At 40.0% G+C, this 22309-nt stretch overlaps 1 protein-coding gene and 2 pseudogenes across 1 annotated transcript; all 3 read left to right on the top strand.

The window, feature by feature from the left end:
- The first annotated feature begins 1015 nt into the window (after positions 1–1015).
- On the top strand, positions 1016–8204 carry LOC124102160 (olfactory receptor 7E24-like; annotated as a pseudogene).
- Positions 8205–15022: 6818 nt separating this feature from the next.
- Positions 15023–15919, top strand: LOC124102171 (olfactory receptor 7E178-like). The gene is made up of 3 exons (XM_046458369.1): positions 15023–15193; positions 15292–15436; positions 15576–15919. Exons 1-3 carry the CDS (start codon positions 15023–15025, stop codon positions 15917–15919), a joined length of 660 nt encoding a protein of 219 aa, XP_046314325.1.
- Positions 15920–20975: 5056 nt separating this feature from the next.
- On the top strand, positions 20976–21931 carry LOC124102164 (putative gustatory receptor clone PTE01; annotated as a pseudogene).
- The last annotated feature ends 378 nt before the right edge of the window (positions 21932–22309 follow it).

Genomic DNA, 22309 nt, shown 5'->3' with positions numbered 1-22309 from the left:
GTGAGACCCTGTCTCTAAATTAAAATGTCTTTTAAAAAATACACAAAAAGTTTACAGTCTACTGAATAATCTTGTTTTGATATTAATGCCTTGCCGTGGTTATAAAAAATGTTAACAATTAAGTAAGCCACATTTAGGCATGCAACTGCCTCAGCCTTCCAGCAGCACTGGAGGCTGAGACAAGGAGGGTCACAAGTTCAAGGCCAGCCTGAGCAACTTAATGAGACTGTTTCCAATACACAAACAAATATGTGAAATGGGCTGGAAATTTAGCTTAGTGGTATTAACTCAAGGCCCTGGATTTCATCCCAGTACCACATAAAATAAATAAGGTGAAGGGTAAGTAGGAACTCACTGGACTGTCTTTGCAACTTCTCTTTAAATCAAAAGTGATCACGAATTTTGAAAACATTTTTTTTTAAAAGATCCCTTTGACAAGCATGAAATAACCTCTAAGATAAACTGCTTACAAAAACAAAAGAAATGCAAATGAAACCACTTCAGTTTTTTTACTATCAAATTGACAAAAGTTAAAAGTTTTAAAAATATCCAACATTAGCGAGGATTGGCAAAACCTGAAACTGAATATCCTGTGAGAATATCAAAGGCCAAAACCATCTTGGAGGACAATTCAGCCACTTATCATTAAGGTGAAATGCATCCTTATACTTGGCAGTGTGCTCCTAGGTATGTCCCCTAGAGAAATGTTTGTTTATGGGCCCAAGGAGGTATGTAAGAGAATTTTTATAGAAGCAATTTGAATAGAAAAATCAAACTAGAAATAATGTAAACATCTCTCCACATAATGGAAAACAGGAATGATACAAATGGAATACTATGCTCTTGTGAAAATGGATGAAACAGGTCTACACACTAGCCACAGGGATAACCTTCACTAACAAGACAAAAAACTAACCCAGGAATATATACAGTATCTAAGTTTTCTGAAATATTCAAAACAATACTGTACAGACTGTTGAAGATTACACTTACATGTACAAAGACCTGCGGGGAAATGATAAACAAGTCCCGAAAGGTGGTTATCTGCGAGGGAGGCAAGTTGTTGGGATCCATTTCTTAATCTGGCGGTTCATTATAATTAGCCTTCTATGTTTCTGAATATCTAAACTATTCACCTTTTCCTTATTTTTTTTTCCAGTACCAGGAATTGAACCCAGGGGTGCTGTTTATTCTGAGACAGGGTCTTCTTGCTAAATTGCCAAAGCTGGCCTCAAACATGCAATCCACCTGCCTCAGCCTCCAGAGTGCTGGGATTATAGACCTGTGCCACCATGCCCAGCTCCTCTTTTACAACTTTAAAAAGAGAAATGCAAAACAGTCCATATAATGTGCCAGCTTTTATATTAAAAAGAAAGACGGTGGAGCTGGGAGTGGAGCTCAGTGGTCAAGCACTTGCCTAGCATGTATGAGGTCCTGGGTCTAATCCCCAGCACCCCTCAAAAGAAAGAGAAGAGGAGGAAATAGCACCACAGGTTCAAGGTTGTCTGGGAAGGCCTGGGAGACAGAGTAAAAAGAGACACGCTTTTTACTCTTCACTATTAAACTGACTGAACTTGTTTACTGGCTGCATCTATTACATACTCTAACTTCACCTCCATCTAATGGATGGGAGACAGGATGGGAGCTTCAACAACTCACCCCAGGTCCCCGAGTTAGTGCCAACAGGTCTAGAACCTGGTATTCAGTTACCAGGAACCAGCTGGGAGCCCGGGGCTCTAGAGCAACACTGACCTAGAAGCCAAACCTAGTTTAGGCCCCTGGAGCATAATCGTGGCTCCCTACCCTGGCTCATTTTCCCGAGTCAGTAATTACGCCTAGGACATATGTCTTTAATAAGTCAATTTAATGTTGTTGTTGAACTCACAACATCCTTTGAAATGAAAGTCGTCAGGGAAACCACAAAATCAGGGGCAGAAGAGGGTCACTGTGCCGGTGGGACAAGAGCATTAACAGCCTGATACTGTATCTACCAGTGGTGAAGAGACAAACAGTACTTGACTAAGCCTTTTCCTACAGTGACTTGTGTATTCAGACCTCAAAGCAACCCAATGACACGGGACTGATTAATGCTATTTTACAGATGAGGAAATCAGGTTAAGTAATTTGCCCAAGGTCATACAGCTAGAGTCAGCAATGTGGCAATGTTAAGCCTCTACTCTGCAGTATCATCTCAGTCCAAACTTAAAGAATTATAGATTTCATCAGGGCAGGTGACACACGCTGTAATCCCAGCAACTTGGGCTGAGGCAGGACCGTGGAAAGTTCAAGGCCAGCATCAGCAACTTAGAAGAGACCCTATTCAAAAAGAACAAAAAAAAAAAAAAAAAAAAAAAGAAGAAGAACTGGGAATGTAGTTCAGTAGTAAAGCACCTTGGGTTCAATCCCCTGTACTACAAAAAAAAAAAAAAAAAAAAAAAAAAAAATCACTGATTGTACAAGATTTTTTTTTTTTTTTGGCATTTCATAGAATTTAAAAAAAAAAAAAGAAAAAGAAAAGCAGTTTGTACTTTTGCAACAACCAAATTCTCCATCCCAAGAACTATATTTATCATCATGCTTTTAAAATTATTGCAATTTGGGGAGTCTGGGGGCATAGCTCAATGCAGAGCACATGCTCTGCAAGTTCAATTTAATTCCCAACACACACGTACGTGCACACGCATGCACACACTTTTTTTTTTTTTTAAAGCAAGCAGTCAGCCAGGCTCAGTGGCCCATATCTGTAAACCCAGCAACTCAGGAGCCTGAGGCAGGATTGTCTCAGCCTCAGCCACTTAGACCCTGTCTCAAAATAAAAAATAAAAAAGGCTGGAGATGTAGCTCAGTGGTAAAGCACCCTGGACTCAATCCCCACCCAGTACCAAGGAAAAAAAGCGAGTGGTCAATGTAACTAATGCTCCCTTCTGTTGAAGAAAATCTGCATCCTCTTTCCCAGTGGTACAACCAAAAGGGAGTGGGAGAGCCAAGAGTCTAGGATTCATGCTAACAGGATTCCTCAAAAGAAGCTGCCTCAGCGGGCTGAGGATGTAGCTGAGTGGAGGAAGATTTGCTGAGCATGCACAAGGCCCTGGGTTCCATCACCAGCTGATACATAAAAAAGGAAAAGCCACTCACACTTGTCCAAGTGGTGTGCCCTTGGCCTTGAAAGTTTCCCAAGCATGTTTCATTAGGGGCTGCCCCAGCCAGCAACTTGCCCTTTCTCTTCCCCATCCATTGAAGCCCCAACCAGCTGCCTGGACATTACATTTTCATACAAGAAAATGGAGGACTAGGTTTTCCTTCCGTTAATCGAGAAAATTCCATACCACTCAATCCAATATACGTCAACTCTCATAGCAGGTATTCAAAACAATCTGTCAAGTGTACTGCAAGAACTTGACAAATCACTGGTTAAAACAAACCATTCCTCCATGAATTATACCAATGTTTTCCCAGAATACAACTGATTTACTATTGCTAAACAGGTGATTTGCCCAAAATTGCTGGCAGGGGAGACCTGGAATGTTTAAGTGATGTTCAGTCAGGATATGCTATAGATTCATATCTTGCATATCACCAAAAAATTTAAGTAAAAATAATTACTTAATTAAAAATTAATCAAATGAATGAGCACTTACACCCGGTATGTGGTAGCCTCCATAGAGAACACCCTGCCTCCGTGAGGCATGGCCCACTCAGGCAGGAAGCGTTGACCAAGTGACAGCACCAAGGAAAGCTGAGTCTCTGCGATCGCTCCCACGTGGTGCTCTACACTGAGCTCATCCACCAGGCTCACTTTCCCTGCTAAAGCAACCACCCACCAGCATGTCCAGACCTGGATTCCACCAGGCAGGTGACACAAGCCTGGAACCCTAGCAACTCAACTTTCTGTGTAAGAAGTTCAAACAGCAACTTTTATGGCTAGTGCCAGAAGGTTTCCTCTGGCCGGTGAGACAAGGCAGTGAGGAGGAAGAAGGGGCTGCTGGATGCAGTGTCCCTCTGGACCCTGCGCTTCTTACTGGGGTCACCCTGGGGCAACTCACCATGCTGTCCAACTTCCATGTATACGTACGTAAGTCATACCCATTATATTTTTTAAAAATTAAGAGGGATGTGGAGAGAGGAAGCACTATGAAGAGCCCTGGGTTCTGGACCTGGCATGCCCAACGAACAACCTGGTACTCTGGAGCCAGCCTGGGCACCTCCATGTCTTCATGACTCATAACAATGTCAGACTAACCGCCTAAATGCTCTCCAATCACCTCGCTATGCCACGCTTCCCTTTCTTTTTATCTGGGAAAAAAAAGGCAGGGGCAACTGGATGGGCAGAAAAGTAACCCAAAAGCCAAGTGTCTATAACCCCAGAACTTTTTGTGTATGTGTGTGGTGCTGGAGATCAAACCCAAGACCTGCAGCATGCCAGCAAGCACGGTGAGCTAAACCCCCAGCCACCTAGGACACCACTAAAACAAAACCCAAAGCCTTCCCAGAGTCAGAACAGCACCCAGTCCCACAGTAGTGCCCGGGGTGCCTTCGTGGTGAAAATCCCAGTGGGCAGACAATGGCCGCAGTCACCAGGCACCTTCACTCACAAACTCAGTCTCGATGTTTTTTAGAAATTTTAGGATTAACATTGCCAGAAAGCCACAACAAGGCAGAGCTGCGGAGGCAAGCCAGCATCTCTATACTGTGTTATCAAGTGTGGCCTTGGCAAAATCCTAAGGGCCAGTCAGCAAGTCAAGGCAAGGCCATTAGTAATACACTCTCTATTTACCCAAGTGCTCGGGGAAAAGGGTCCCTTGGTTAACCACATACACTGGTTCAATGTCGCGACCCCTCGCCGGCAAGGGAAAACACGACATAGGATTCTTCTTTCAGCAGTTTATTCAGGCCTTGTTTCATGTATCATCTTCTAGTGACCCCCCCGCCGAGCGCCCAAGCATAGCCTAATAAAGCTTACTCAAGTCCAATCCAAAGCTGCCACGCGGGGTTTTCTCATAGGGTATTGAGGGACAGCACGCCAACTCTCCCAAATAAGGAGTTGTTTACCAAGATCCACAACGGAGACCGGCGCCATCTTCTAATGGCGGCAACGGTCTACAAACACGGCTCACCACAGTTCAACATTCCCACATATGTTAGAAATGGATTTTACTGTTCCAAAGAAACTAGTCCCTTTGGGCTGATCTCAGGGAATCAGAATTCTTAAGGGTCTTATGAAGTGACTCGATGCAAACAGAAACAATGCTGTTAATACTGTAAAAATAAAAGAAAAAATGGAGACTAACATTAGTTTACTAACTATACAGATCATAGAATAGCAGCTGTATAAGCTTCATTGAGAAATAAATCTTCTTCAGTGACTATAAAACCCAACACCTTTATAAGCCAGATCAGCTTTGATAGTCTACAAATAAAACAAATTTAAGAGCCTGGTGTAAGGCCAAGACAGATCCTTCAGAGCTGCTGAAAGCTACCATGAGGAAAACATCTTACACATACCGACCCATAATGAAATTTACTTCTTCAGTTTTCCAGCAACTGACATCCACTTTATTACTGTTTATTAAAATCTGAGTGGCTGAATGATTGTTAAAATAGAAACTGGCTCCTAAATTATACAGTTACCAAGAAACAGAAACTGAGGTTGGAGAAGCTGATCAAATTTATTTTCTGGTCCTTCAGGATAAGACCTAAGATCCTTTGTACAGAGATTAAAATCTGGCTCCCAGACAATCAAAATACAGAATTTCTTCTTCTCCTCTCTTTTTTTTAAACTCAGTGCCGGGGATCAAATGAAGGTTTCCCGCAGGCTAGACAAGAACTCTGCCACTGAGTTTCACCTCTAGCCCTTTTTTTCTTTGGAGACAAGGACTTGCTAAATTGTCCAAGCTGGGCCCCAGGTATGATGACGCACACTTGTAATCCCAATGGCTCTGGAGGCTGAGGCAGAAGGATCACAAATTCAAAGCCAGCCTCAGCAATTTAGGAAGGCCCTAAGCAACTTAGCAAGACCTTGTCTCTAAATAAAATATTAAAAAGGACTGAGAATGTGGGCTCAGTGGTTAAGCACCCCTGAGTTCAATCGCCAGTACCAAAAAATAAAATAAATTAAAAACAAATTGCCCAGGCTGGCATCGAACTTGCTATCCCCCTGCCTCCACCGCTGGAATAGCTGGGATTTCAGGCGTGGGTCACCCCACCCAATATACTTATAAATTTCATAGTTCTCACCTCAAGCATTTCTCTTTATCATGATGATTTAAATTAGGTTAAGATGTGAAGGCAAGAGTTTGGCAACAAAAAGAAGTGTCACAGTGATAAAGGGTGGGCAGCTGTGTCCCTCCTAATACCAGAAAACATGCAGCTGAATCCCAGGGGCTGCCTGCATAACCGGCAGTGGATTTAACAATCTTGAATGCTATTGTGGGACAATAGTCAGGTGCAACAGTCTCTGTGCACAACTTCTCACATGCATTTAAACTATACATCAAAATATGAAGATCACCAAAGTCAGAGACAGGAATTTCTCTGACATAGTGTTTATAGTCATTTTAATGCCAGGATTTTTTTCATTGCCTTAAGGTAAGTTATATTTGACAGCTTCTTGATTTCTTTTAATGACACTAATTTTCAAATGGGAACAGTATTTCTTCTTCTTCTCTTTTATTATTATTTTTTATGGTGCTTGGGATGGAGCCCAAAAGGCATGCTGGTTCTGCTATTTTATTAGAAAAGAAGACTGTACAAAACAAGCCAGGTTTTCTCTCCAATGTGGAAGTTAGTGAGAAAAGAGGGGGGAAATGGTACTCATCAAAATAAGAGGGAGGACATTAAGGAAGTGGTAGGAGCTTGGGGAAGGTGAGGAGGGAAGCAGTAGGTACTAGAAAATAAAACTGATCAATTGTTAAATGCATGTACAAATAGACCACGATAAAACCTACTCTTCGATATAAGTAATATACACCCATAAAAATTGTCAAAATGGACTATATTTCACTGTGATCATAGACTTGTTATGTGTAATGATCTTGGTTTCTAGCACTGCTCATTTACATATGAGCAGAGAAGGGTGTGAAACACAGATACCAATAAAGCAAGAGTTCAGAGAAGACTCAGTTTGTCCAGAAAATATTTCTGAAGGTGCATTGAATTCAAGCATGAGTACTTGCTTGTGCTGAACACCTGTTGTTTCCTTATTCTAACACTTTTATTCCCAAAGGTGTCCCAGTAATATAGAAGAACCTAGTCTAACATGTGTCTCAGAATTCCTCCTCCTAGGCCTCTCAGAGGATCCAGACATGCAGCCCAACCTCTTCGGACTGTTCCTGTCCATGTACCTGGTCACTGTCCTTGGGAACCTACTCATCATCCTGGCGGTCAGCTCTAACCCCCACCTCCACACCCCCATGTACTTCTTCCTCTCCAACCTGTCCTTGACAGACATCTGTTTCATCTCCACCACGGTACCCAAGATGATTGTAAACATCCAAACTCACAGCAGAGCCATCTCCTAAATGGGCTGCCTGACACAGATATCTCTTTTTGCCAATTTTGTCTGTATGGATGACATGCTTCTGACTGTGATGGCCTATGACCGGTTTGTGGCTATCTGTCACCCCCTGCGATATCCAGTCATTATGAACCCTCATCTCTGTGGCTTCTTAGTCACGGTGTCTTTATTAATTAGCCTTTTCAACTCCCTGCTGCACAGTTTGATTATACTACAGTTTGCCTACTTCAAGGATGTGGAAGTTTCTAACTTCTTCTGTGACCCTTCACAACTCTTCAATCTTGCCTGTTCTGATACTTTTACCAATAACATAGTCATCTATGTTATAGGTGGCATATTTGGCTTTCTTCCCATCTCAGGGGTCCTTTTCTCTTATTATAAAACTGTTTCCTCCATTCTGAGGATCCTATCCTCAGCAGGGAAGTACAAAGCCTTCTCCACCTGTGGGTCTCACCTGGCAGTTGTTTGTCTATTTTATGGAACAGGTATTGTAGAATACCTTGGCACAGCTGTCTCACATTCTCCCAGGAAGGGTGCAGTGGCCTCAGTGATGTACACTGTGGTCAGCCCCATGCTGAACCCCTTCATCTACAGCCTGAGGAACAGGGACATTAAAAGTGCCCTGAGGAGGCTGCACAGCAGGATGGCCTAATTTTTCTTTGTTTCATCTTTTCTTGGAGTGTGGATTCTAAACCAGGACACCCCTGGTTATTGTGTTCATATCAGTCCTCAGTAGCAAGTCCGAGCCTTGATTGTGCCTCCAGCAGGGGAGGCTTCTCACATCTGCAGTCCTTAGTCATGACCAAGCAGGTAGTCAGCACAACCAAGAATGTGCTGATGGAGACAGGATGGGAGGAGGGATCCACATAGCACTTATTCATTATCTACAACATAAAATGTAAAGATGTTTGTTATCATTTCACTAATTTTTTGGATACCAGGGATTGAACCCAGGGGCACTCAATCATGGATCCACACCCCCAACCCTTTTTATTTTTATTTTTTTATATTGAGACAGGGTCTCACTAAGTTGCTCAGGGCTTCACTAAATTCCCAAGGCTGGCTTTGAACTTGCCATCATCCTGCCTCAGCCTCCAGAGCTGCTGGGATCACAGATGTGTTTCACCGTACCTGCAGTCATACATGGTGTTGGTGTTATCTCTGGATTTCTTCCTATCTCAGGGAGCTTTTTCTGTTACTATAAAATTGTTTCTTCATTGTGAGAGTCCAATCAAGAGTTGGGCTATCAAGCCTTCTCCACCTGTGGTCTCACCTGTAAGGTGTTGTATATTTTATGGAACCAGATTTGGAGTATACGTTGGTATCCCATTCCCCCACAACTCCAGACCTCAGAGACATGCACTGCATTAATCTTCATGCTGGGTCCTGAGGAATAGAGCAGAACAGTCCAATCTCAGGACCTGCAGCATATAGTTAGAAGGTAGGCTAGAAAAACTGCAGCAAAAGCTAGCCTCTACAAATGTATTCATTCTCCCTCTTTACATTACTTTTGTAGACCACATATATGCTCTGATGTTTGATAATAGTGTTGCATTAGCCAGGGTCAGAATCAGGATAAGTATGTAGTTGTGAGAATGGGTACAAATTTTCAGTTTAGCAAGATGAAAATTTTCTGGAAGTGGACGATGGTAATGGTTAAACAACAAAGGGAATGTAATTGATACTACTGAACTATGCACATAAAATAGGTAAAAATGGAAGTCGCTGTTTCCTGTATATTTTATCACAAGAAATAGAATTAGGCACAAATGGATCATTCAAAACAAGGAAAAGAAACAAATTGAGTGAACAATACCCCAGAGCTTCCTTGAGTAGAGGAAGAGACCATAACCTTGGGGATATTTATTTTCTCTTCTTCTTTTTCTACCTCTACCCATGTGAGGAAGTCCTTAGAGGTTAGGATAACAGAACACCTTGGCTAATTACAAGCTCTGTGCATGGATCCTCCAAGTTTAATAAAATGAATCAGCCTGTGTCTCTAGCACTTGAGTTTGGTAGTTCAGAGGGCTCCGTACATGGTCTCCTCCTCCCAGGGTTATCTGTAGCAGGAAGCTCCTACCTGACCCTGTGTGCCTATCAGTCCTGAGGATTGACTCTGAGGCTTCACGGGCACCTGATTAGGGTGTAACTTTGGATTGTCATTCTTTGTTCATGAGCCAGCCGAGAAGAAACTTAACCAGTATGTCTGAGGGAGACATTGGATAGGAAAAGGGCTGTCAGAAATATTGTTTCTACATCATCAGGACAAATATGATAGTCTGGGTGGCCAAATGAAAGGATATCAGTGTGCAAAACAAAGAGTTATGAGATCTGGTTTTTATATTCTTGGTTGTTTTGAGGGTGAGACATCCAACTCCAGTGCTCACCTCCACTAGCTGTACTTCCAAAAGACACCTCATCCATTCTAGCAGAAAGTGGGTCCCCCAAACTCTTTCTTCAGCAATCCAAGAGGAGTATAAAGGTGATCATGATGTTTAAGAGGAAAATAGCAGCACACGTAGCTTTGTGATGCATCACCAAGGGCTTCCTAAATGCCAGGTTCAGAGCTGTGTTTCACACAGCTTGGCTCATCTCAGAGTCTCCACAGAGCCTTTCTTTAGTTACACATGTTCACATTATTATATAGAAAATAAAAGAATATTATATTTATGAAAATTTTGCCAGGTTGTTAGGCAGAGATGAGTAAATCTGTTTGATTGAGGTGGTCTAAATATGGACACCAGGCTTCTGGGCAGGAGAACCCTAGCAGGCTGTTTCCTTGACAAGCTAATCTGCCATTTCCACTCCTGTCACTCCAGAAGTGACCCTTCGCTCACTCTGCTTCATTGTGGGTGTTCCTGGTAGATCAAAGAGAGAGCAGTTGACATGAAACCACATCCAACATGGGAAGAATAGATCAAGGACAGAGATCACAGGAAACAGGGGCACATAAAAATTCATCACAGACCTCTCCCAACTGCAGGACACTCTGAAGCGCTCTCCATCCTCCTTGCTACTGGCCCACTCAGTCTCAAAGGAGTCAATGCCACCTCTTGGTTTCATTCCTACACAAGAAACTGGAGAGTTTTAAAGGGTTCTCCAGATGTACCAGTGGTCAGAGTTCTGGACCTCTGCTTAAAACTTTCTGATAATTGGGAAATAAGGGACAAGATTACTGCATCACACCCAGACAATGACTGCTGAATTTTTTTACATTAGTATAGTTATACTATAACTATTATTATAGTTATGCATAATAATGGAATACTCTGGGACTATTCATGCATGTGCAAAACAAAATTTGGTCCATTTCTTTCCCTGGGACCTCTCCTATCTCTTTCCTTCTCCTTCCCCCTGATTCTATTTCTTTACTTTAGTGGTCTTATTACTATTTTTTTTAAATTGGTGCATTTTAATTCTACCCCAAAGTGGGATTCACTGGGGTGCATTTGTACATGCACTTAGCTTCATTTGGTCAGTTTCATTACCCAGGATTCTGCTTTCCCTCCTTCCTCTGTCACCTTTGAGCCCTTTCCTCTATTCCACTGTCCTCCCTTCTGTTTTCCTAAGGGCCATTTTTATTTATTTATATTTTCTCCAGCTTCCACATATGAGAAAAGACATTTGATCCTTGGCTTTTCGAGTCTCTTATTTCATGTAGCATGAAGTTCTTGTTTCACCCATTTATCAGCAAATTACATATTTTCTTTCTTTGTATGACTGAATAAACCTCCATTGTGTGTATTTACCACATTTTCTTTATCCATTCATCTATTGATGGACACCCTGTCTGGTTCCATAACGTGGCCATTGCAAATCTCACTGATACCAACACTGATGTGCCTGTGTCCCTATCGTATGCTGATTTTAGTTCTTTTGTGTAAATACCAAGGAATGGGATTCCTGGGTTACATGGTGTTTCCAATCCTACTCTTTTGGAAAATCCCCATGCTGCTTTCCATGTTGATGTTCTAACTTGCAATCCCTGACTTCTCTCCAGCCTTGGTTATTATTTGTGCTCTTGATGATTACTATTCTAACTGGAGGGAGGTGAAATATCAATGTAGTTTTTATTGGCATTTCCCTGATTGCTAAGGATGTTTAGCATTTTTTTCACATATTTGTTGGCCATCTGTATTTGTTTTTTTGTTTTTAGAAATGTGTATTTAGTTCATTTGTCCATTTATTTATTGCGATATTTGAGGGATTTGGATGTTAAATTTTTGAGTTATTTATGTATTCTGGATATTAATGTTCTGTCAGAAGAGAAGATGACAAAGATTTTTATCCCATTCTATGGGGGCTCTGTCCTCCCCTTGATTGTTTAATTTTGATCACTATCTATTGCATTTGTTATTTCTTCTCAGAGGGGAAGATTGTTAGTATTTCGAAGACAACTTTGTCATCTGAGTTGATCTACTGATGATACAACTGCATTGAATTAGGAATAAAGAGATAATGGATGCTCCCATGTGATTATAATGTGATGAATGTATTAAATAATGCAAAATAAAATTTAGATATTATTATGTATACTAATTATTAATTATAAGGGTAATCTCCTACCATTCAACCAAAATATGCTGTTGCCTGAAGTTACCATTCTCAAATTTCTGTTTTGAGGCAAAAGTTATATTTGATAATCATATGCCAGGTATTTGGACAAGAATGACTAGCTCTATTCACCTCTGATTCTCTATTCTAACTTGCATGGCATAGAGGAAGTATGAAAAAATATCAGAGTGGCTGGGGTTGTAGCTCAGTTGCCTAGCATGTGCAAGTTTACAGATATTTTACACACATTCTGTATATAGTGGCAACTCCAAGATCCAGAACTAAAATTTTCATTTTCTAACTTGTGCTCCAGTCTCCTATCTCCACTACTAGTGAAAATTGGAAATATTATTCCCAATGCATTATGAAATGTCTTCATGAGTTCTTGTGGAAGGATTCTCACAAAAAAGAATGCAGGGATATTTTTGATAGTATAACTGAAGAATACAATGATGTAATTGATAACAACCGATTTGATCAGAGTATCAAATGTAGATAATTAATATTAAAATTGAGCATGCATCAATTATTGGAGGTCAAACAACTATCTCCCATAAATATGGCACATAGAAATTCTAACTTGTGTTATACAGACAGAGTCACAGGAAGTTTAAAGGATTGTTGCCACAATAAACTGACATACTAAATGATGTCCTTTTCCTGGGTAATGCTTTGTAAAGTACAAAGCTTTTGAGGTCAATGTATGTGTTACACAAGGAGATATAAAACCACATGTCAATGGACACTAGTGTATTTGAGGGACAATAGGTGTTACTACTTAGATAAACTTGAGAAACTTTAAGGTAAGTTTGAAAGAAAAATTTCCATAGAAACCTAAACCAATACTTCTATGGTAACATTGAGAGGAAAATAAATGAACCAAATTCATGATAGCAGTTGCTTCTGGGGGACAGATATACAAGAGAATGGAACCATGAAGAGATACCAAGAACTCAAATGTCTAGAGGATAATTTGCATCTCCACAAAGTAGGAGTTTTATGCAAATATTAAAGTTTTATAAGTTCTTGGAAGTAGTGGTATTATCAATGGTGAATAATATTAATATTAATTGTTTTAATGCCAGGGAATACTCAAAGGCAGCTGTTGTTAATTATGGTGTAAGAAATGACCATTGGGAGCTGGGTGCAGTGGCACACACCTGTAATCCCAGCGGCTTAGGAGGTTTAGACAGGAGGATCAAAAATTCAAAGCCAGACTCAGCAAAAAGTGAGGCCCTAAGCAAACAGTGATATCCTGTCTTTAAATAAAATACAAAATAGGGCTTGGGATGTGGTTCAGTGGTCGAGTGCACCTGAGTTCATTCCCTGATTCCTTCCACCCCCAGGAGGAGGAAGAGGAGGAGGAGAAGAAGGAGAAGAAGAAGAAATGACCATTAAGAACTTCACCATGCAGACACTCTGATTGAATATGTTCACATGTGGCCAGATATCTGGGCATTTATAGATACCCACAGGTAGATATGATGATAAATGGGGCTGAGGACCAATACTCTAAGCAAATTAAAAGAATTAAATAAAATATATTTTTACAACAAACCTCTAAGGAGGTAATTATTATCCCTGTTGTACAGATGAAGAAGCTGTCAGCATATTTTCATAGTTCCTGAATTTTTTTTCAACTTTTTCCTTTTAAGTCATAGTCTGATCGGATAAAATAATAAACCTAAGGGTAGTTGAAGTGAGAGAATTGCAAACCATGTATCAGGAAGAACTGGCCAGAAATGCATAGACCCATCATAAGGTTGGGACTCAAACTGTACTTTGTGATCTTCACTGACACTAAAGTCCTCCACTTTTAAAAGTTGGGTGAAGCTTTCAGAAACCACTTCCCTGTGTGAACAGGCCATTATTGAACACAGAATGAAGGAGAAAAGCAAGCATATATTCTTGCTATGTTTCTTCATACTTTAGTATTTTGTATTCACTGATAGGTGCACCGTACACTAAAGTCACCTTTGTGTTAATAGATGTCAGATATGCATTTAACTAAGCCACTCTTTTAAATGTTGATGTCCACCAATGTAAAAAAAGGGACATATATTAAATGTTTTTTTTTAAATATATTTAGTTGTAGATGGACACAATGCTTTATTTTGTTTATTTCGTTTTATGTGATGCAGGGGATCAAGCCCAGGGTCTCACAAAAGCTAGGCAAGTGCTCTAGCACGGAGTCACCACCCCAGCCCCATATTAAATGATTTTTAAGAAACAAAAACAAAATATGAATGAGTGACAAATTATACCCACAAAGGAAGGTAATTAGAAAACAATAATGAAGAAAAAATTCTAGGAGAAAACTGGTATATAATAATGTTTCCTGATTATGAACTATCAGCACAGATAAAGTGTTTAGATAATGTTGTCCTAGATCATAGAAAAATGTTTATAAACATTAAATATGCTGATTTAAGGGAAGTACTACTATCTTAGAAAAATAAGGTGTATTCAATTGTTTGAATTGCCTTTAATTGGAATTTTTTCCTTAAGCAAGTAAGAATATTTAGTAGCTATGTTATCTAAGGAATACTTTGTTTTTTACTGTGTTTATGAAATAGCTACCTCTGATATTCTTGGTTTCCTAATATCACTGAAAAATAATATCTAAATAATAATAAAGTAAGCATGCATAGAAAGATATGAAAAACAAAAATAAACAAGGAAAGAGTGATAACAAATTTGTGTTGATTACAAATGATAAATATTGTTGAAGTTTATGGAAACCAAATGTGAATACATGTCAATATTTGAATTAAAACTATGTACAGAGTATTGTATGTCTGTTTATTTGAATCACTTTTCCAAACAGTTTTTCCTATTTCAAAAGATGTCCGAGCAATATGGAAGCATTGAATCTAACATGTCTCAGAATTCCTTCTCATGGCACTCTCAGAGGACCCAAACTAACAGCCCATCCTGTTTGGACTGTTCCTGTCCATGTACCTGGTCACAGTGCTTGGAAACCTGCTAACCATCCTGGCCATCAGCTCTGACTCCCACCCCCATACCCCCAAGTACTTCTTCCTTCCCCATTTCTCTTTGGCTGATATTTGCTTTATCTCCACCACAGTCCCAAAAATGATTGTGGACATCCAAACTCAGATCACAGTCAGTCATCTTATGTAGACTGCCTGACAAAGATGTCCTTTTTTATCTTTTTCATAAACATGGATAATATGCTTCTGACTGTGATGGCTTATGACTAGATTGTGGCCATCTGTCACTCCTTGCATTACTTAGTCATCATGAACCCTCACCTCTGTGGCTCTTTAGTTTTGGTGTCTGTTTTGTTTAGCCTTTTTGAATCCCAGCTCCACCACTTGATCATCTTACAATTTTCCTACTTCAAGATCATTGTAATGTTTTGAGCAACTAATAAAAAAAATACTGTACAGTGATTAACATGATTCAGATGTCCATCAACTTGGGAATAGCCCCCAAACCTATTGTTCAGTGAATAAAAGTTACATTTTAAAAGGTAAAAAAAAAGATGTGGACATTTCAAATTTTTTTTGTGACCCTTCTCAACTCCTTAGTCTTGCTTGTTCTGATAAATTTACCAACAACATAGTCATGTATTTTATTGGAGTCATCTTTGGATTTTTCCCCATCTCAGGGATCATTTTCTCTTACTATAAAATTGTTTCATCCATTCTTAGAAACCCATCTGCAGGTGGAGAGTACAAAGCCTCCTCCACCTGTGGTTCTCACCTGGCAGTTGGTGGCTTATTTTATGGAACAGCCATTGGAGTGTGTCTTGATTCTGCTACCTCACATTCTCCCGGAAAGGGTGTGGTGGCCTCAGTGTTATATACTGTGGTCACTCCCTGTTGAATCCCTTCATCTACAGCCTGAGAAAAAAGGACATTAAAGGTGCCCTGAGGAGGATCCAGAGCAGGATGGTCTAATCTCACAATCTTTGACATCCATTTTGAATGTAGGTTGGAGTTGGCAGCAAAATTAAACAAGTATACCTATTAGCCATTCCTCATTCCTTATATCATTTTTTGTTGATTTTTGACTTAATTTTTCATTGTATTTAATAGTAAAATGGCCATTGCCAGTGTTGGGATACAGAGGAGTGAAATTTTTTCAATGTACAAAGTTTCGGTTTTGGAAGTTAAAATATTTCTAAAAATGGGTGTTGATTATAGCTGCACAACAAGGTGAATGGGTTGAATACATAGTGCACATGAAATGTTACAGTTTTTATAGATATCTCTTTCCACAATAAACAACAAAAATAAAATACAGATAGTTCTTTTAAATACAAATAGGGCTAGGGATATAGCTGAGTGGGGAGAGTGCCTGCCTCACATGCACAAGGCCCTGGGTTCAATCCCCAGCACCACAAAAATAAATAAATAAAATAAAAATAAAAATGAATAAAAACTAAAATCCAACAAATAGCCCATAGAACTTCCTTTAGAACAGAAAGTATAAGATAACAATTTTGGTGGGCATTCATTTATTCTTCTTCTTCATCCCCCTCCCTTTCCTTCTCCTCCTCCTCCTTCTCTTCTTCTTTTTTTTTACATTTTCTCCACTAATATAAAGAAGCCCTTAGAGATTGGGCAACATGGACAAATTTTGCTAATTATGACCTCTGTGCATTGAAGCTCCATTGTTATGCTATGATAAATAATTGCCTGCACCTCCAGCCCTTCCACTTGGTGGCTCCAGCTGAATGTGCTCCATACCTGTGCCTCCTCCTCTCATGGTTGTTTGGGATCAGGAAGCTCATATGTGACACTGTGCTCATATCAAGCCTGAAGACAGAGACAGAGCCTTCACTGGGCACAAGAGAGGCCAGCAGCATTGGATCTTCCTTCCTTAGTCATGACCGAGCAGAGAAGCAGCTTAAACCAGTAAGTGCTGAGGGTGATGGTGGATGGAAGAGGGCCTGTTGGAAATGCTGTTTCTCCATCTTTAGGTCTAAGAGTGAGTTTGTGCAGACAGATGGGAGGAGGAGTATGAGGCTGATGTTCTGATGTGTGGTGGAGCCCAGACTCATTCACAGACCGGCTCTCCTCTCACATTTGTAACTCTGGCTGTGAACTTCCCACCATCAGTGGGTCCCTCTGTACTGTGACCTATGTACCCAGCATGATTACAAAGGGGAAGGTGGCAAGAAGAATGGCTGTGAAAAATGCCATGCACCATGCTGGAGGGCTTGCTGAGTGTTAGGCTCTGAGCTAAGTTTGGGCAGCTCTTTCCATTTCATGTCAGCTGCATAGTTGGCCCCAAGCCATAAGTACACACACTATTTCCACAGAAGGAGGAATGACAGCATTTTAAAATTTATTTTTTTAGTTACATACAGCACCAGGATACAGCATTTTGAGGTAACAACTCTCAGATTGTTAGAAAAGAAGGAAGAGGGTTGGATTGGTCTGCCTGAACACAGACCAGGGCATTGATGCTAGGATCTTCTGGGAGGATTTTCCTCTTAAAAACCTAAGAGGACTTTCCTCTTCTCTGTCACTTCAGGAAGACACCCCTTGCTCTCTGTGCCTTTCCCTTTGGGGGTTCCTGATGAGTCACAGAGGAGAGCAGTAGGGGACATACATCCACCCAGGTCCATCAAGTATGGGAAGGACAGGTCAGGATCACAGACAAAGACCACAGAAAGAACAGCACATGACCAAGCAGCACAGATTTTCCTCTCGCTCCTCTCTGGGATATCCTTGCAGCTGTCCAAATCTTTCTGCCATCTTGTAATCTATCCACTCCATCTCAAAAGTTGTCATAGAGTTTACTGTTGATTTTCTTCCTACTCAGGAAATTGACCAGAGTTTAAAAATATACCACAGGGACTCCTATGGTTTAGATCACTGGAAATCTGCTTGAAACTTTAAAATATATGGTAAACAATGAAAAGTTCCATGTATCAGACACAGAGCCCGGCAATTAATGTTTGAATCTGTCAGTCCCCCTTGTATTGGATCCTCCAATGCAAAACAGGGCAGGTACTTATCATCTCTGAAACTCAGCATTGTCACACTGAAGAATGATTAAACAGATGTGGGTGTGCCTTGGATGATTGTTATTTGATAAATGTACAAATAAGAATATACAATTTAGATATTGTTACTTTTTTAATGATAGGGTTAATCTGCATATCATTCAACTATAATATCCTGTTATTTGTAGTGACTATTTCCCTGTTTCTGAAACAAGACATGTCGTTTTGCCCTCGTACAAATATAAGCCATGTTGTTTGGAGAGGTATGCTAATTCCCTTTCATTCCTAATTCTGCAGTATATGACACCTTGTTTTCCACAAAGAAACCATCAAGCAAGGTAAAACTATGTTAAACATTTACTAGACTCTTCCTTGGTTCACAAAAATTAGTCACAATATGTCATTAACACTCCTGGTGATTTCCTGTCCACACTTTCTTTCCTTTCAAGAATGTCCAACAGAATAACTCTGAGAGAAAACCAAGAACTATAGCTCTTCTTTGTGCCTGTATCTTGAACACATGAACTTTAAATTGTTATTTACCAGCGTCTACATTATTCAATGTTTCAAATGTAATCGTGGGGATACTTGTGGGTATTAAAAAAAAAAGGAGAAAGAGAAACGGACAAATAATCTTTATGTCTGAACTGATTCACACTTTGGAGTCACTGACTTTTGACAATTGTCTTCATCAATAAACCTGCTGTTTCCATTAAAATGAAAAAAATTATTAGGAAAGAATAATACAATGACCAAATATGAATTAGGTTCCAAATTTCCCTTACAGGATTTATACATGGTGTTTTAGTACCTGTTTTCAATAATCAGTCTGTGCTCTGAGAGATGGGAAGATTTGTACCCACTCTGCATATAATAGGATTTTGAAAAGATTGCCCCAATTCCTTACTCCTATCCCAGGTCACTGTCCCCTCTGCTGGAGTCAAATGGAAATATTACTACCTACACAAGAGGAAATGTCTTAGCCAATAATCATGCAAGGGCTATCACTAGATACCCATAAGCAACATTTCTGACAGTACACATTTAACTGTAATAGGTTGTTGTATTATGTTGAGAGCCACAGCCGAAGGGGCCCCAGCAAACTTCCAGCTGCCAGCTGATGATTGGCTCACAGGGGCCCCAGCAAACTTCTAGCTGCCAACTGATTGGCTACTCTGCGGTGATGCTCATTGGGCTGTTTCCCCGCCCTTTCAGACCACGGAGCTGCTCATTGGGGGACTTTTTTGGCTCTGCCCATGTGACCCAGCCAATCGGCCTCAAGAGCTGGAGGGGTGGGGGAGGTTGAGAGGCTTGTGGGAAGCCGGTGGTGGCAGTTGGGCTCTGAGGGTTTTCCTGAGGAGCTGTGTGGTGCGGTGTGTGTGTTCTAAAAATAAAGTTTGTTTCTTTTGACAAGTGGCTCAATTAGGACTCATTTTTATTGAGACAAACAACATAGGTTATTAATAGTAAAATACAACATGTATCAATTACTGAAATTCAAGTTACCATCATGCCCACATACTATGTAGAATTTCTTATTTTCATGAGACACAGGATTTTGAAAAGATTGCCCCAATTTGTGTATTAAATTATGTTTCTCCTTTAGGTAATGCAGAAGCATTAGTGAAAACATACTTCACAGAGAGACTTAAGTGTACATATAGATGTACACTGTACATTTGAGGGACCACGGATGTTGTGTTGTACACTACCTAGATAAGATTCAGGTACTGTTGAGGTGAACGCTGAAGAGAACTGCCTATGGAAACACAAATCTGTATGGACATTGTATATTGACATAAAAATAAGACCACTTAATCCTGATAGCACTTTCCTTTGGGTGGCAGGTATGCAGGAAAATGGAATTATGTAGAGATAATCAAGTACAAATTTCATAACTGGTAATTCAATTCCCTATAAAATATTAGTTCTAAAGCACATATTGCTAAATGTTTACTATTCTAACATGGGTAGTGCTTATTATTGATGATAAAAATGAAGAATATTGATGGCGATTTCTAAATGTCAGAAAATGTTATAGGCAGTGGTTCCCAAAATTGATGTAAAAAAGGATCACACTAATTTCAAATGCAGGTATTTTAACTAAATTGTCTTGAATACAATGTCAGGGATCCTAATATTTTTAAATATTCACAGGCCAGTTGTATCACAAATCAGACTGAGGACCACTAGTATTTGGTATTTAAAAACACCTTAAGTATTTTTACAAAATAGCACTTATAAGAAAAGTAATGATTTTTTTCATTCTACAGATGAGGAATTGATGGCCCAGGTATGCTTATGTTATTTCAGGAATTTTTTTCTTTTTCATTTATTTTCCAAGTTAAATCAGTATGATCTGAAAACATAATTGTATTTAAGTAGCTCAGTTAAGAGAATTGGAATCCAGGTATTAAATTCCAGGTACAGAAAATATTGATGTGAAAATCTATTAAATGACATTTTTTAAAAGGGCTGGAATCAAACTTGAATTTCAGGTTCTTCCCTGATGTTATAGTCTTCAACTGTATCTATGAGAGATTATGGGAAAGGCAATGAATTAATATTCCCAGGCCACAGCAGGGGAGGGGAAATAGAAGAACTGACTTTCTTTGCCAGACATGTTACTGTAATTGTGTGGGGTTGATACAAATCAACCTACATAAAATAAAAATTTTGAAAGTGCTTCGTAGCATATTGGTACTGTGTCATCATTGATAGATTCAGTGCCCACAAATGCTGTGTTCATGGTCATTGGCTACATGACTGCTTTCTGATATGAACTATCAGCTTTAGCTGAGTGGTGAGATAATGCCATCCTATCCCTTATCTAGTGTTTTAAATATTATAAGCTAAAGGAATTTGTATTATCGTTTGATTACTTGGTGTCTCTGCTTATCTGGTTTCTTTGTCCAATACTCTTTTCTTTTTCAAAAGGTGCCCAAGCAAAATTAAACTGAAAAACCTAACATCTGTATCAGAATTCCATCTCATGGCACTTTCAGAGGACCCAGACCTGCAGCCCATCCTCTTTGGCTTGTTCCTGTGCATGTACCTGGTTGGGGTGCTCAGGAACCTGCTCATCATCCTGGCCTTTAGCTCTGACTCTCACCTCCACACCCCCATGTACTTCTTCCTCTCCAACCTGTCCTTGGCTGACATCTGCTTCATCTCCACCATGGTCCCAAAGATGCTCATGAACATCCAAACTCACAGCAGAGCCATCTCCTATGTGGGCTGCCTGACACAGATGTCCATTTTTATCATTTTGGGATGTATGGATGACATGCTTCTGGACCGTGATGGCCTATGACCAGTTTGTGGCCATCTGTCACCCCCTGCAATACTCAGTCATCGTGAACCCTCACCTCTGTGGCTTTTTAGTTTTGGTGTCTATTTTGTTTAGCCTTTTGGAATCCCAGCTCCACAATTTGATTGTCTTACACTTTGCCTACTTTAAAGATGTGGAAATTTCTAGTTTCTTTTGTGAGGCTTCTCAAGTACTGAATCTTTCTTGTTCTGATACCTTTACCAAAAATGCAATCATGTATTTTGTTGGTGCCATCTCAGGATTCCTTCCTCTCTCAGGCATCTTTTACTCATACTACAAAATTGTTTCCTCGGTTCTTAGAATCCCATCATCAAGTGAGAAGTACAAAGACTTCTCCACCTGTGGGTCTCACCTGGCAGTTGTTTGTTTATTTTATGGAACAGTGGTTGGATTGTACATTGCTTCTACTGTATCACAATTGCCCAGAAAGATTTCTGTGTTCTCACTGATGTATGCTGTGGTCATTCCTATGCTGAATCCTTTTATCTACAGCCTGAGGAACAGGGACATTAATAATGCTCTGTGGAGGCTGCACAGCAGGACAGTGTAATTTCAGGCATGCAACTTTCATTTGGAACATGTGTTGGAAAAAGCAGCAATGGTAAACATCTAGATTTCCATGTAACTTATGCCTCGTTGTGATAACATTATTTTTGTAGTTTGATGATTTTATTTCTTCAACATGTTTCTTAGTAGAATGGTGTTTTCCTGGGCTAGGAGAAGGAGGAAGTGTTTTTTTTTTTTTTTTAATGGGTACAAAGTTTCAGTTTGGGAAGATGAAAACTGTCTGGAGATTGTTGATGGTGATGTTTGCATGAAAGAGTGGATGCAATTAATGCCACCCAACTCTGCACTTCAACATGAGTGAAAGGAAAATCAGTAAAATAGAGGAAGGATAATGGGGGAGAGAAGAGGGGAGGGAAAAGGC

The sequence above is a fragment of the Marmota monax genome, unplaced genomic scaffold (genome assembly GCF_021218885.2).
Source record: "Marmota monax isolate L192 unplaced genomic scaffold, Marmota_monax_Labrador192_F-V1.1 WCK01_AAM20220418_F8-fsc00612, whole genome shotgun sequence".
NCBI classification, from domain to species: Eukaryota; Metazoa; Chordata; class Mammalia; order Rodentia; family Sciuridae; genus Marmota; species Marmota monax.
This window is presented reverse-complemented; position numbering and strand designations above follow the sequence as displayed.

Bases quoted from the DNA above. Each gene is read 5' to 3' on its own strand.
- LOC124102171 (XM_046458369.1), top strand. From the start codon at position 15,023: ATGTACCTGGTCACAGTGCTTGGAAACCTGCTAACCATCCTGGCCATC. The intron at 15,194-15,291 runs GTCAGTCATCTT...GCTTATGACTAG, and splicing joins ACATCCAAACTCAGATCACA to ATTGTGGCCATCTGTCACTC. The intron at 15,437-15,575 runs TCATTGTAATGT...GTAAAAAAAAAG, and splicing joins ACAATTTTCCTACTTCAAGA to ATGTGGACATTTCAAATTTT.